At 42.6% G+C, this 15,655-nt stretch overlaps 1 protein-coding gene across 1 annotated transcript in view; it reads left to right on the plus strand.

The window, feature by feature from the left end:
- Window positions 1-2,163: 2,163 nt before the first annotated feature.
- The window catches only part of PRKAR2B (protein kinase cAMP-dependent type II regulatory subunit beta), a 94,536-nt gene continuing 81,044 nt past the window's right edge, over window positions 2,164-15,655 (plus strand). The window contains exon 1 of the mRNA XM_064444926.1: window positions 2,164-2,816. Within this exon, the coding sequence (XP_064300996.1) occupies window positions 2,486-2,816 (331 nt within the window). The 5' untranslated portion in view covers window positions 2,164-2,485. The remainder of the gene's footprint in view (window positions 2,817-15,655) is intronic.

The raw sequence follows: 15,655 nt of genomic DNA on the forward strand, positions 1-15,655 counted from the left end.
ATGGATGACTCACAGAATCACACAGAATCACAGAATGGTAAGGGTTGGAAGGGACCTCTGGAGATCATCTTGTCCAACACCCCTGCTTGAGCAGGGACACCGAAAGCAGGGGGCACCACAACGCATCCAGGCAGGTTTTGAATATTTCCTGAGAAGGAGACTCCACAACCTCTCTGGGCAGCCTCTTCCACTGCTTTGTCACCCTCATAGTAAACAAGTGTTTTCTCTTGTTGAGCTGGAATTTCCTGTGTTCCAACTTGTGCCCATTGCCCCTTGTCCTGTCATTGGGCACTATTGAAAAGAGCCTAGTCCATCATCCTGACACCCACCCTTTAGATATTTGTAGGTATTTATGAAATTCCCCCTCAGTCTTCTCTTCTCCAGGCTAAACAAACCCAATTCTCTCAGCCTTTCCTCATAAGGGAGATGCTGCAGCCCCCCGATCATCTTGGTAGCTCTCCGCTGGACTTGCTCAAGCAGTTCCCTGTCCATCTTAAACTGGGGGCCCCAAAACTGGACGCAGTACTCCAGATGTGGCCTCATTAGGGTGGAGCAGAGGGGGAGGATAACCTCCCTCGATCTGCTGGCCACACTCCTTATAATGCAGCCCAGGACACCGTTGGCCGCCTTCGCCACAAGGGCACACTGCTGGCCCATGGTCAGCTTGCTGTCCACCAGCACTCCTACATCCTTCTCAACAGAGCTGCTTTCCAGTAGGTCAGCCCCCAACCTGTACTGGTGCATAGGGTTGTTCCTCCCCAGGAGGAAATTACTAATTTCAGTAATTTGCCTGGTCTGTAACACTTTGAAGATCCAACTTGTGAACCAAGCTCCATTTGTCACATTGTGTATGTGTTTTCAAATGGAGCTTGGTTCACACACAGGGTTCCACTTGGGAACTAATTAAACTAAAAATGGCTTTGAGATCCAGATCTGTGTGAAGAGCATCATAGGGATTGCTGTATTTTGTTGCCACATCACTTGAAGTCTTTCAGTATCCTGCTGCTATGAACGCAAATTTTGACTGCTTAGCTTACCCTAAGCCCTTATGAGGTATATTTCAGGACAATTTGAGTAATCTTGAATGTTTAGTGAGATCAATTATCAAACAACCAAGTAGTGCCAACCTTAGACTTTTTAGCAGTTAGTTTGCTTGGTGTATAAAAATAAAAGTCTAACAGATATTTCTGGAACCCCAAAACATAGGCCAAATGTTCAAAGGTGATGAACCAGAGGGTGATGCAATTGTCATGCATTCTGAGGATCTCACTTGCAAGAAGCCTTATGAAGAACATGCACTTGTAATTGCTACTTACTTACTTAAAATATTTAAGCTTCCTGGTGATGACAAGCAGCACCTACTTGCCACTGTGCTAAGTAGTCTCTGCGGCATGACTTGGAAAATCATCTATGCTGAGCATTGGCGCTCGGCAACGTTAGAAGAAAAAAATCCAATTTAAACAATTGTTTTTCTCCTGCTAAATTTTTTATGGACCTGAGACAACCAGCTGAAAACAGGATACGTGTTTTAGCACCACATCACCCCTTTCATGCTAAATAATACAGATGAATACAAACAGATTGCTATCTGTTTGTATATGTATATGAATGATGTGCGGAGTATCTTTTAAGGTGGTGCACGGCCGTTACAGTAGTAACTGGCTATGAAACACGGCATCCAGCTCGGTCCTTCACCGAGCGGGGACATGTGCGCTCATGAGGAGTTCCCGCCGATCACCGGCGCGGACGCCCGATCCCCTACAGGGGAAAGGCACCCAAAGGCCTAGGGCACCGCGGGTACGGCGGGGAGCCGGCGGGGCCCGGCGGCGGCGGCGGGGCAGGGGGCCTGAGGAGAGCCCATCGCGGCGGGGGGCGAGAGGCGAGCCCAGCGGGAAGCCTCGGGGAGCGGGGGGGACTAACAGCATCCCGGCCGCCTGCGAGGGCTGCCCGCCCCGCCCCGAAGAGCTCCCGCCGCGCCGGGGGTCCGCAGCCGGGCCGGGCGCCGCCGTTCCGTGCCCTGCCGTGCCGTGCCGTGCCTGCCAGCCGGCGGCGGCGCGGGCGGGGCGCGCTGCGGGCCGCAGTCCCCGGCGGGAGGTTGTCATGGTTTCCCGGGTCACATGTGCGCGAGGTTCCCCCGGCGCGGGGGGAGGAGGCGGCGGGGGCGGGGAGCCTTCAGTCACGGACGGGGCCGCGCTGCCGCCGCGTCAAGTGTGGGGCGAAGCGGAGCGAGGCGCTGCGGCCGCCACCGAGGCTGCTAGCGAGCCGCTGCCCTCCGCGGATCCGCCCCCCGCCCGCTCCCACCTGCGCCGCCGCCCGCCCCTTTCCCGTGGCCAACGGGCGATCCTCCCGGCGCGCCTCGTCCCCGGGCTGCGGATCCCCGGACCCGGCCGCTGCCCGCGGGCTCCCCCCTGTTCCTCCTCTTCCTCTCCCCTTCCCCTCTCCCTCCCCCTTCCCAGCCAGGCTGCGCCCCCCCGGCCGCCCCGGCATGAGCATCTCCATCCCGGCGGGGCTGACGGAGCTGCTGCAGGGCTTCACGGTGGAGGTGCTGCGGAGCCAGCCCGCGGACCTGCTGGAGTTCGCCCTCCAGTACTTCGGGCGCCTCAAGGAGGAGGCGGCGGCGGCCAAGGCAGCGGCACCGGCGGAGAAGGAGGCGAGCGGCCGCAAGGCGGGCACCCCCGCGCCTGGCCATGACAGGGGCAGCCAGCCGCCGCGCCGGGGCCTCCCCGACGCCCGCGGCGTTAACTTCGCCGAGGAGCCCATGCAGACCGACTCGGAGAGCGGCGAGGAGGAGGAGCAGCAGCAGCAGCGGTTCCCGGGTGAGGGCCCCGGTGGGGAAGGAGCGGGCAGGGCGGGGGCGGCTCCCTCGGCTGCGCGGGCTCAGGTGGGCAGCCAGGGAGGGGGCTTCCGCTTCAGCGGCCTGGCGGGTGCGTGAGGGGCGGCCCGGGGGGGTGTCGTGGGCCGCGCACAGGCCCCGGCGGCCGTGCGTCGGTGTCTGCGGGGCCGGTGCGCGGCGGGGGCCCGCGGCCGTGGGGAGCGGGTTGGGCTCCGTGACCGGAGCGCGAAGGGGAAGAGGCGGCCTCCGCGGCTGCAATGTGGGCAGCTCACCCGCCTGCCTGGACGCCAAGCGGCGGAGCCCACGGGAGGTTTCCCGTCTCCCGCTGCAAACTTTAACCTCCGGGCTTTCCCCTTTTGTTCAGCGGTGCTGGGTGTGGGGCGCACAGGTGTCACCGGAGCCCGCGGCTGTACCGCTTGTAGCGTCTAGGCCTGTGATGGTCCTAACAGGAGACCTGTGCATTTCCTTTTTATGAGACCACGAGAGAGAAAATCTACCTTTTGCGGTCAGTCCAATGGTACGCCTACCTTAGAAAACACGTCTGGGCATGTTACTGTATTTACTCACTTGATTAAGCATTTTACACAGAAGTCCGTACGTGTGTTGTGAGAAGTAGAGCACAACTTAAAAAATAATTTCTTTTTGAAAGCCAGGGTGAAATTTTCTGCACGGTAGAAGGGCCTGTTGAGCAGGCGCAGCTGTGAAGACAGCAAAGAACGTATATGGTATCTTTGTGTTTGAGGGTAACACCTACCTGCACACAGCTGATGATACCTTATCTTTGTGTGGATGACAGGCTTTATGTAGAGATGGTGCCAGTACATCAGCTGGTCTGATCAGTGGAACGAGTAGTAGCTGTCTCTGAAGGGTGTGCAGTGCTTTGTCTTTGTGTCGCGAGCAGGCTAACTGAAGGGTCGGTCAGTATGGTTAGATGCTGAGAGGTCAGTCAGTAAGGTCAGATGGTGAAGAGAAGGCATTCACGCATCTTTATCGTTAGCTGATGTTTTTGAGAACAGTTTGAAATCGAAGTCTATCTTATCAGATCATTGCAGCATTCATTCCTCCAGGTCATGCTGGAGGTAGATGTACTTGGCAGAGTACAGAAGCCAGCTGTTGGCTGAATATCAGTGCAGTTTTTAAAATAATGTTTTATGTGCATTTTATCAGGAAAAAATGTAGACATTTAAGAGCTGGGTAAGTTTTCTAAATGCTTTATGTTACACTGTAAGACAGTCGCCATTCTTTTCATCTGTTCTTTGCACCATACCACGTGTATTAATGAGAATTTGAGTTCTGCAGATTTATGTGGTAATTTTGAACTCTGACACTGATTATGTGAGATTAGTAAAAATCTGGGAATTCGCTGTCTTTGAAAACTGAAATGGTGATAATGTGGAAGAATGAAATTACTATCTTAATTCACTAACACTAGACGTGGTTTTCAAACATGAATAATTTTAACACTGAACAGACTGGTGAATGGAGACTGGAATGTTGCATGGAGGGAAGCGCAGAAATGTAGCCTGATTTATTAGCATGTGTGTGGTGTTTTAAGAAGCTTTCTAAGCTATTCCAATGAATACCTGTAATCAAGATTCTCTTGATATTCTTTTGGTTGTGATCGTGAAGAAGGAAAACCATTATTGTCAATATTCTTATTAAAGGACATGCTAGAATGACTTAAATTTAACTAATTGGTTTATGCATTGGAGGAAAAACCCCTTCAAAATATCACATTTTTAAGCCTAATATATTTTGAAAGTTTAATTGTATTACGGCTTATTTCTCTCAGTTGAAATAATTAGTAATTAAAAGTAACAAAAATGGAGATATTTGTGAAACCACGTGGAAGGTGAATAATAAGTAAGTTATAGTAAATGATTACTAATGGTGTACTTGTGTATGTGCGTTGTGCAGCAGTGTGTATTTTAAATTCAAATTTTATGTCTGCCCTGAATATGTATTATTTTAAGGGAACATAACAATGCATCCACTCAGCCTTTTGTTAATAACTGGTGGCACGAAGGCTTTTATTCATATAATTGTTTAGTGGATTTAAATACCAATTTTAAACCATATTTCTTTTGTGCTTTTCCTGTTTCTATAACTAGCAGTTCTTGAACTTAAGTTGGGGGGAAATTTTTTTCCCCTTTTGCCTTCATGAATAGTCAGACTGCTTCTGTATAGTCCATTTGGCCTGTTTGTACAGTGCTTTTGTACAGGAGAGGAAAACAAATTGGAAAAGTTTATAAGCAAATGTAAAATAAAAACCTCTGGGAAGGAGCTCAGACCTGGTGGTGGTATCTTTTCTTTGTTAAAGCAGCACACTTGAAATGTCAAGCTGACAGTATTCCTTAATTAATTCAGGAAGGACCTTGTTAAGTGCTCCTTGTAAATGCTATGGTCTCCAACCTTCCCCGCAGCCCGACCTATGTTTCTCAGTACCTACAAGTGCTGCAGTTGAACTCTGTCAGTATTAGTTTTGTCCTTGAAATGCATTTTGGAAGGTACATCAGCATTATCCTGTTACAGATTATGCCTCAGATCATAATTTCTGGGTTTAAAAGAAAAAAACCGGTATGCTCAGGATTAAGAGTCATATGTGAACCACGAATTAAACTCTATTCAGGTCCTCTGCTCTGTCCATTACATCAGTTGCAGAAATCAAATAAAGGTAATGGCAGTTGCCTTGGCTGGAGGAAGAACTTTGCTGTATTGTTGTAGTTCTGAATTGGTACCTGACATTAAGGTGATCTCTGAAATGACATTCTTTAGGTTCAGAGCATTTAGATTATCCCCTTCTGAACACATCGCTTAATTTTGGAATTATTTTTAGGTCTTCCAGTTGTTTGTTTGGTTTGGGTTTGGGTTGGGTGGTCTTTTATATGTTGTCTGACACAGGTGTGTTAGTGTTAATCAGTGACCACAACTGATTCCAATTAATACTGATAGCAATTACTAAATTGAATAGGACCTATACATAAAAATGAGCACCTCTTTAGCAAATTCTTCTAACTTTTTGCACGTTTGAAGTGCATATTAATTTATTGTACTGTGTCTGCAAAATTTGAAGATGTTCAGTAAGTTATTTGTTCTTTTACAAATGACTATACTTTTCTCTTTATATTACCACTTATATGTCGATGTGCAACTTACTTTGGGTAATAACCCATGTAATTTGCAACAGCTGTTTTAGCTATTTGTCATAGCTATAAATTTGTATTTAATCTAGCCTTAATATGAATTAGTGGAGATATTTTTGGAGGTAACATTGCTGTTACCTCTAAATTTTAAACTGAAAAATTGCAATGCTGTTTGTACCATTTTGTGTCACAAAGCCTCTGCTTACTTTGTTTTTCTATTGTTTTACTTTGGTTTGTTTCAGTGTGTTTTTTTCTCAGATAGTGATGTATTTTAACAAGAAAATACTACAGCTGTCCCTCTCCTCCCCCGTGTGCTTCTGTTGGTCTGTCGTCTGCTTTGAGTCCCCTTCTTGAAAACTTGAGCTAGAAAATGCAAGTATATATCTGAGCTTTACCCACTGATTATGCTCAAATAATATGAGATTGCTGCTGAGGTAAAACATATGTATTCTAGCTTACAATATCAATGTCTTTATTTTAGTTCCTTTATTCAGTCTGAATTGTTTAAAAATACATATTGTAAATAAAGATTTGGAAATAATAGGCAAATTGTACAAACCAGAGTGCCGGAGAAAAAATTGCACATGGTCACATCCATGCCAGTTTTGTGATGATAAATGGTAATTCATCAGTTCTGTTAACCTTAATTACAGTTTTCTTTCTGAAATTAAACAAAACCAGAAAGCACTGAACAGTTTGTAACCTTTCTGCAGGTCTGTTGTGAGATGATAAGGGGTTGATTAGATCAGTGGAAGAGGTCAGTAAGAGCAAGGGGGCAATATAAAAATATATATGGGTTGTAGCAGGATATCATTAAATCAAGGACCATACGGAAAAACATGTGAATCTCTTAAAAGTGTGTATATTCAAATTAAAATCTGGGTTATGATGTGTGGTGGCTGAAAGTATTACAATCTAAGTAATCAGCCAACTTCAGGAATGAAGTTTTAATAATTGAGAAATCATAGTATCATACAATGGCCTTGGTTGGAAGGGACCTTTAAAGGTCATCTAGTCTAACCCCCTTGCAGTGAGCAGGGACATCTTCAGCTAGATCAGGTCGCTCAGAGCCCCGTCCAACCTGACCTTGAATGTCTCCAGGGATGGGGCATCTACCACCTCTCTGGGGCAACCTGTGCCAGTGTTTCACCACCCTCATTAAAAAAATTTCTTCCTTATATCCAGTATAAATCTACCCTCCTTTAGTTTAAAACCATGACCCCTTGTCCTGTTGCTACAGGCCCTACTATAAAATCTGTCACCATCTTTCTTATAAGCCCCTTTTAAGTATGGAAAGGCCGCAATAAGGTCTCCCCGCAGCCTTCTCTTCTCCAGGCTGAACAACCCCAACTCTCAGCCCGTCCTCATAGGAGTGGTTGTTCCAGCCCTCGGATCATTTTTGTGGCCCTCCTCTGGATGCGCTCCAACAGATCCGTGTCCTTCCTGTGCTGAGGGCTTCAGAGCTGGACACAGCACTGCAGGTGGGGTCTCACCAGAGTGGAGTAGAGGGGCAGAATCACCTCCCTCAACCTGCTGGCCACGCTTCTTTTAATTTCTACAGTCAGTCATCTGAAATAGAAAATGAAATAAAGCATTATTTGGTTATAGGGATGACCTAATCAGACCTAGACAGGCTGGAGCAGCCTTACTGTGGATGCAATTTACAGAAGTTTCCAGTTACAGACATGTCCCTTGAGTGTGTGAGCATGGCATTGTTGGTGCACTCCTTGGTGTAATTTTGGGCTATACCTCCGTGCACTTTTCTGGATTGTCTGATGTGGTTCAGAGCATATTGTGTGTAGGAGACCGTTTGGGATACTGGCAGCTTCTGGAGGGGAAGGGATTTTAGCTGTGTGGATGGGTGCCTTGCTGGTTCAGTGGGTCTTGGTGGTCAGGGGATGGCTACTGGCTCTTATCTAGTATGCAGACACAAAGCCACAAAGCTTTCAATCCTTGCTGTAAATCTTCAGAATAGTGAGCTTTTTGAAATAATGGTTTCCAGTGTTATTGACAGGACCAAACTAAAATATTTTCTTTCTGCTAACAGTTATTTTAGAAAGCAAACCTGAACAAGTTGGCAGTTTAGTCTTTCTTTTTCTTTCTTTGTTTTAAATCCCTCAATTTGACCCAGGTGTTTTATTCAGGGTGGGAGAATTGCAGTCCAAAAACTTAGTTTGACAAAATCATAAGCAACTGGAAATGTGAACTTGTAATGGGTAGCATTTAGTAGCCTTTGTAGTAAGGAGTATGGTCCCCTCTGTCATGCATATAATTGTGATTGTAGATGAAAAGCATACTTTTGCTATAACAACTTTTCTTTTTAAAAGTATGTTTGTATTAAGAATTTAGTTGAAATGGTAGCAGCCTCCACTCAAAAGTATATAGGTATCCCTGCTCAAAACAAAATTGTGTATGAGTGAAGGTGTGTCTGCTGGCTGTTACTTTGTTAAAGTTTGTGTCTGTGCGTTTACCAGAAGCAGGAGAAAATTCCAAAGACCTAAGGACAGAAAAGTAGTAGAATTAAAATTCAAATGTTTTTGGTAATCTGCAGTTTCTTTTTTTGCTAAAGAAACAACTTGAAACTGATTTTTGGCTGACTGCTCAGCTCAGAAGAAAATAGAACAGCATTAATGCAGGAAGTATAAGAAGACATAAAATTTTGTTGGCATAAGTTTGAAATGATTGCATTATGAATGATAAGGTATAAACAGTGTCACTACTAACGTTTGCACACCACCACTCTTTCTTGCACGTATTATGTCTGTCTTAAAGGAAAACTGGGTTCCTCAAGAATGCTCTAGGAGTTTTGAGCCACTTGCTGACTTTGGTTCAGTTTCTCGAAGAAACTTTTTATATATATATATCTCTATCTATATTCCCCCCCCATGTTTACTCCTGTTTATGCATTTACATGAATGGAAAAACAATTACATTTTTGTTTGTATCCACAGATATATCTTTATTCCATTCACTACAAAGAAGTGCCTGTTTTTAGAATGTACTCCTGTTTAAGTTATAAAAACCAACATAATGGCCTAGCTTTTGTAACCTGCGCAGAGGTGCTTCATGCATCTGCCACTAAGTTAAGCTTGGTTTTTAATATCCCCAATATGTTATGCAAAAGTATTGCATTCTGATCCCTAGTTCTGTCCAGTGAGAACCCTCAGTCTGAGGGATATCTACCTTAAATACTCGGGTCTCTGGAGACTCGTTGGCCTTAGCTGCTCCTGTAAATCTGTAACATATGGTTTGGAAATTGGACATTTAGGTCACAAGGTACAGATTAATCAAGGTATGGGCTGCTGCCCCACTTCTGGTTTTGAAGTATTAAAGATGACCTCTAGATTGGGAAATTTAATTCATTGGGACTGTGATGAAGGAAACAAGAATGCAAGGTGGAAGCCAGGACATAGAGGCAAAAAAGGAGTCGGGGTGTGGTAAGGAAAATGCAAAGGCAAGAGCAAGAGGAAGAAGGGGCAGAACTGAAGTAAGGGGAAGAAGATAAAATAATAGAGAGCAAATGTGAGAGAGAGTGTGTTAAATTCTCTGTGTGTATTTTCTCTACCCAGATATAACCCTGCTCTCATCGTGTATACAGCTCAAATTAATGCCCTGAATTTTCTATTGAAATTCTGTTTGGCTTATAAATGTGTTTCAGAAGAGCATAAATGCAAACTTAAACTAAAATTAGTGGCCAATGCATTGTATGAATGTGAACTTGGTCATTTGATGCTGAGGGATCTTTTAAATATTTTGACATGGTCATATGTCATATTACCATATCTGGAGATTCATAACACTTATATTCTAATGAGCATGCATTCTAGTGAAAGTTTCCACTCAAGTTTTTAATGGAGAATCCAGATTGTTCTCAACCATTTTCTGTTTAAAAAAATAACAGTAGTCATCATTGTCAAGGAAGTGAATAGGCATGTGGGTGCAGCTGCAATTTCTCAGAGAGTTAAGATGGTTTTGGTGCTGATGGAAAAACTAAATATTGAATAGTACATAACAAACACTTTGTGAAATGTCCCTTTCTTTAGTGCTTAATAAAAATCGCAGTGGTTATTTCACCAACTATTATTTTAATGGGAATGCCTTAAAGTCATGCTATAGAAAAACTGTTCCCACTCCATGTTTGAGCTCTTCTTTTGAGCTTCAAGTGAGTGTAATTATGGAGAAGTTCTGTGCTTTTAAAGGGTGAGTGATTTTTAAAAAGTGGATGAAGGAGGGAGAAGGCTTTGAGAAAAAGCCATTTAAAATGGCTGAGTATTCTCTGCTGCCGGAATAGGTCTTGATGTACATGAATTTGAAGAAAAAGAGGTGATTTTACTAGGGATGATACATTTATCACAGGCTTTTTTTATGTTGTAGGTTGTTATATGGATGGGGGTGCATAAAAGATGAAGGCAATGTATGCATGAGTTACTATGTCCTAGGTCAATCTGTTAAAAGAAATATGCACATCTATAAGTAGATATTATTACCATAAACATTCAGTATGGTATTGTTTGAAAGCAGTCTTATGAGAATTCTGAAGGAAATATATACATACTTTTTCTTTGGACATTGAATGGTGATGCAGATAACTAGCTAGCTTTATGTAGAGGTTTTATACTGAAACCCTGTATCCTTTAAGGGAAGACTTTCATGCTAATCCTTTTACTTGCTGGGCAGGAATGATAACCTGTTTACTTCATGGAACTGAACTGATCATGACAAGTAATTGCAAACTTTGGGTTTTGTTTAATCTTTTTCTTTATAGAATACATTTTTGTTCTGTAGGTCAGTTTTCAGTCATAATATTAAAACAAGATGTTGAAGAGGAGGAAGTTTGGCTTTGAGTGTTTGAGTGTCCTTTGTCTTTTATTTTTTACTCTTCTCATTGACTGGTGTTACTCCATTTTTCCTTGAAGAAAGGCTTCATGTTTGTCATTTGTCAATTCTGTTTTTCATTTAAAAATTTGAAGAGCTGTACTTCAAGTTTTTGTGCATTTGGTGATAAAAATAGCAGAAGTACTTACACAGAACTTCTATTTGCAGTCTCTAGGCAGTGTAATACATGAATCCAGATTTAAATCAATACAGCACGTAACCTAGAAGACATACAGTTTTGGGGCTAGATAAAAAAGATTGTTAATCAAATGTCCAGTGCCTTATTCAGCATATTAAATGATACCATGTCACAAAAAAAGTGTGAGATCTGAAATGAAGGGAGATGTAGGCAGGCAAGTGTGTCTGAAGTGCATGGGAGTACAATGCAGGTTGTAGGCACAAGGTATGCATCGATTGAACTGAACAACAGCCATATGGCCGTTTGCCATCCTTTCCATAAAAGGCATCCTTTTAGCATTGCTGCTTAGAAAAGTAGTTTACAGGCCACAGATAAAATGAGGAAATGAGGAATGAAACAATACAAAAAAATCCAAATATTAATTTAGTCAGTCTTGTACTATAACACTCTGGATGATGGAAGGTAGAGTGGTAAAAAACATTCTGTAACAACAGAAAACGTTTTCCACTTGTATGTTTCCCTCTTAAATTGCTCTGCTCAATGATATTAATATTAAGAAAAAAATCTTCAGAGCAAGAATTTGAAGCTGAGAGCTTGCACAGGTGAAAGCTGATAATGAAAATAGCTTTCTTACACACACTGTTCCAGTTATTTGACTAAAGTGGTTTTTGTAAAGCTGGGCTAAAAGGGCCAATTAGTAAATATTATGAAGACTTGCTTAATGGAAGGACTAGAAAATTGCTGTATAAAATAGATTTTGAAAGGAGGAGAAGTAATATGATCTTTCCTGCTCAGACTTGTCCATATACCATCCTGCTTGTATAAAGATCTTTATAACCGCATCAACCGCTTCTGAACCCCTGTGATGCAGATGTAAAATGTATTTTTATAAAAAGTGATAGTCTCTTCACAGTATAACTTTTTAGCAGACATGTCTATTGTAAAACATACCAGACAGGAAGAAAAGAAATCCTTGCCCAACACTAGAAAGAAAACATTCCTTACAAAGCCTCAGTATAGACTATAAATAAAAGATATACAGAATCCTCAGTGTTGGGATGGATACAAGCTGGAACCAAATGTAAACGTTCAGACTTGCTAGCCTGAGAGCACAGGCTGAAAGGTCTCGTGTGTTTTCCCAATCTGATTTTAATGATAGATTTGTAATGCTAGTGTGAAAAATAAAATACATTGCCATGAGTTATAAGGCATCTGTAACTTTTGCGTTGTATGGATTAACTTGAACTCGGGCTGTCCATGACAGCATTGTTGTGGCCTTCTTTGGAGGATCCCACAAATGAGTATATATTGTCACTGTACTGATCTGGTCCTTCTAATTTGTTTCCCATTACTTTCACCACTGAACTTGTTCCCTTTTAGATCTTTTCTCTGAAGCTGTAACACTTCTTTTCATTGATGTTTAAGGAACTCCATTGTTAGGCCCTTAACTGCCTTTGGTAAAAAGTGCAGACTAACGTCACAAGTCCTTGAAATAGGTGTTGATCAAGAAATTTTATAAGTTTTGCTTTTTAAGGTTTTGCAAAGGAATGTCTGCAAACTGGTAAGTATGTTTAAACACTCTTCCTGGATTAACAATGGTCAAAAGCTTTAATGACAAAAGCTTTGTCTAATGGAGAGCTGGGATTGTCCTGAGATTTGTTATTTGCTTCCAAAACAATGTTGTGATACTCATCATGTGGTCAGAAACAATTAAGATGTGTACTATATGTCAAAATTTTCTTAAGGCTTTCAACACGATGTTTACTACAATTCTAATAAAACAATTTTTTCATCATGAATGAATTTTGAAAAATGTGGGTTCTCAGTAATAGGCACTATTAAACATTACAGGGGCAGATACTTTCTTTTTTCAGTTACGCCTAATTTCTATTGAAATTGAGGAGTTAGGATCCAGGTGCACTGCAGATCTGCTTCTTCATGAGTCTCTGTAGTACTACAGCCAGCCACCATTTTATCTTTAGCTCTTGGTTGTTGTTGTGTGTTGGGTTTTTCGTTTTAGGTGTTTTTTTTTTTCTGGTTTTAATGCATAGTGGCTCTTTCAGGCCATTTTGTTCAGTACCTTTGAGTAATGTTCAGGCATCTTTCTCTAAAAGCTATCTTTTAGCTGATAATTTATCTGTCTCTGGTTTTTAATAGGTACTCAGAACATGAGAAAGTCTGATTTAGCCTTCATCACTACATTACTTAAGCATTTGTAAGGTAATTTAAATGTAGAGTTAACAGCTTGCCTTCCTTCCTGTTGCCTCAACCTACAGGAAATATTATTTAATGGCTAATGCATAAAGAATTGGTCTGAAAGTAGATAGCAGTATCTAAGAATAAATAACCATCTAACTTCAATTCTTGGTAAAAATTTATCTGCAGTATTTATCTGCATGTCTCCCTTGCTAATCTGTCAGTTTTGTCTTTCTGCTGGGATGTAGCTGCTGCTGCCAGTTGAGGTGGGAGTAGACATAGATTCATTTCCAGTATGCACCTTGCAAAAAGAAGTAATTTGGTCTTCTGGTTTTACTTTCTTAGGAACACTCACAAAATGGAGCTGTTGCTTTAAGGGGGCTGTAGTTTGCTGCCTATCTGGAATATGTTGTCATATGAACATAGACTGCCTGTAATTATTTCAGGTTATGGCCTCAAAAAATTGAAAAAAGAAAAACAATTTAATGCTTTTTCCAAGTCCTTCCTTCAAATTGTTGCATTCAGCACAGATGCAGGCTTTGGGATGTATAAGGAGATTGGGAAGTCTTGAGATCTTTGGAAGTCTCAATCGAAGAACAGTTTGAGCTTGTGAGAGAAAGGTGTGGTTTCCATGCAAGTGTTTAGGTGTTTGTCCTCTTCTCTGACTGTTTTGGGGGAGTTTTGGGAGTGTGGAGCCTGTAGAATAAAGTTTCTTAACATAAACTTCTGTAAATTACTGTTAGACCTGACTTCCATGCTACTGCCAAAATCAGATGCTGTTGATCCATTTCCACCAAAGAGAGGGTTTTCCTGGGGAGGATATGTGGAGCATAAGAGTAAAGAAGAGAGTTTCAACCTACTTCTTTCATGTCATCCATTTTTGCTGAAGGATCTTTATCATGCACTGGATTTAAAAACAAACACAAAACCAACCCAAAAGAAAACAAAAAACTAACCCAAAACCCCCAAGCAGTAGTAATAGACAGTAAAAGTAACAGCACTTCTGCTTTTCACCTTTTGTTTCTGTTAGGAGTGTATCAAGTGTTCTGTTTTCCTTCTTTTGCTTTTTTCAATAGGCAAAATTAAGGCAATAGCTTGATTTATGCAGAAGCTCAATCAGTGACTAACATCAGTTTCCCTTGTTTTGAGATAAACGCTTATTTGCAGTTTTGCTTGACAGTAATCAAAGATAAGTCACAGAAATGCGCGCAATCACACTTCTCATTTGAAAGGAGGCAGGCTGATAGTTACAATTCTAACATGACACACTCTGTCTTGATAGCTGAAACAGCTGGTAATGGAAGACAATCTGGGAGTGATTTGAAATAAGGTGCATGTATCGGCCTTTTGAAAGAAGCGGCAAGTTCTCTTGGATCGAGATCATTGTAGTGATCTTGGTATAAGCCTGTGTCTCATTGGGTGCTTACTGGAACATAATTTTTTGTTAGAAAAATGCTTTTGCGTCTAATTCTGGAACAGTTCTGCCACCGTAGGATCTGAATCAAAACAAAGCATGTGAATGAGCTCCAAAAAGAAATGTCTTTACATCCTGCAGGTTAAGGAGCCTGTTATCACTTGTTCGTAATAAAACAGGCTGTTTGTTATCTCTCTGGCTCAGAGGTGGCAAATCCAGGGTCACTTTCTGGAGAGCTGGTCCGTGGTCGTCCTTGCCCAGGGCAGGAGCTGTCCTGGCAGGCAGTGCAGTGCTGGAGGCCCCTGCTGGTAGGCTGGGCACTGCCAGGGCATTGGCCCACTGGGGTGGGGAAATTCAACAGTCAAGCAAAATTATTTTTGTTCTTCTTGCATGCCTAGAGTTTTCTGTTATCGGTTGCTTGTGAAGAACTAATAGACCTGACCACACAGCACTGAACATACAAACCGGCACATATCTCTGTTGTTTCTTTAAGACATAGCGTAAAAATTGTAGTGTGAAGTTATCCCAGCACTCCACATGGTTGGTACGTGTTCAGTTGGGGTAAAACAAAACATGTTTTACGGCCTGACAGAGCTAGTTGGTGTATGACTTAGAGTGTGTGTCATACCCTTGCAACATTTAGTTTTATTTGGGGAGCACATTACTGAAGGTACGTTACAGCGTTCAGATAGGGGCAGCTCCTGAGTGCCTGTGCTTCAGAGCCATCCAGTGCTGATGGTCAGAGCTGCCTGGTGCTGATTGGCTGGCTGACAGGCCAAATGAGGCAGACCAGTACTGAATTTATGTGACCTTTTCTTCATGGTGGAGTCAGTTTGGTGTCAGCTGCTAATTTTCACAAATTAGCAGGGACTTTTTTGCTTTGAGACTTTCTTCGTTGTTAAATATAATTGAAATTGCTCAGCAAGTTCAGAAGCTAGTACGGGGAACAAACAGGTGGATAACATAGTGGTATAAAGTTTGCCATGAACCAAGGTGAAAGAAATGAAGGAGGAAGCAGTTTTCTGGAAGTGAGGTAGTTATTGCTGACAGCAATT

This window comes from Phalacrocorax carbo, chromosome 1, assembly GCF_963921805.1.
Source record: "Phalacrocorax carbo chromosome 1, bPhaCar2.1, whole genome shotgun sequence".
NCBI lineage: Eukaryota > Metazoa > Chordata > Aves > Suliformes > Phalacrocoracidae > Phalacrocorax > Phalacrocorax carbo.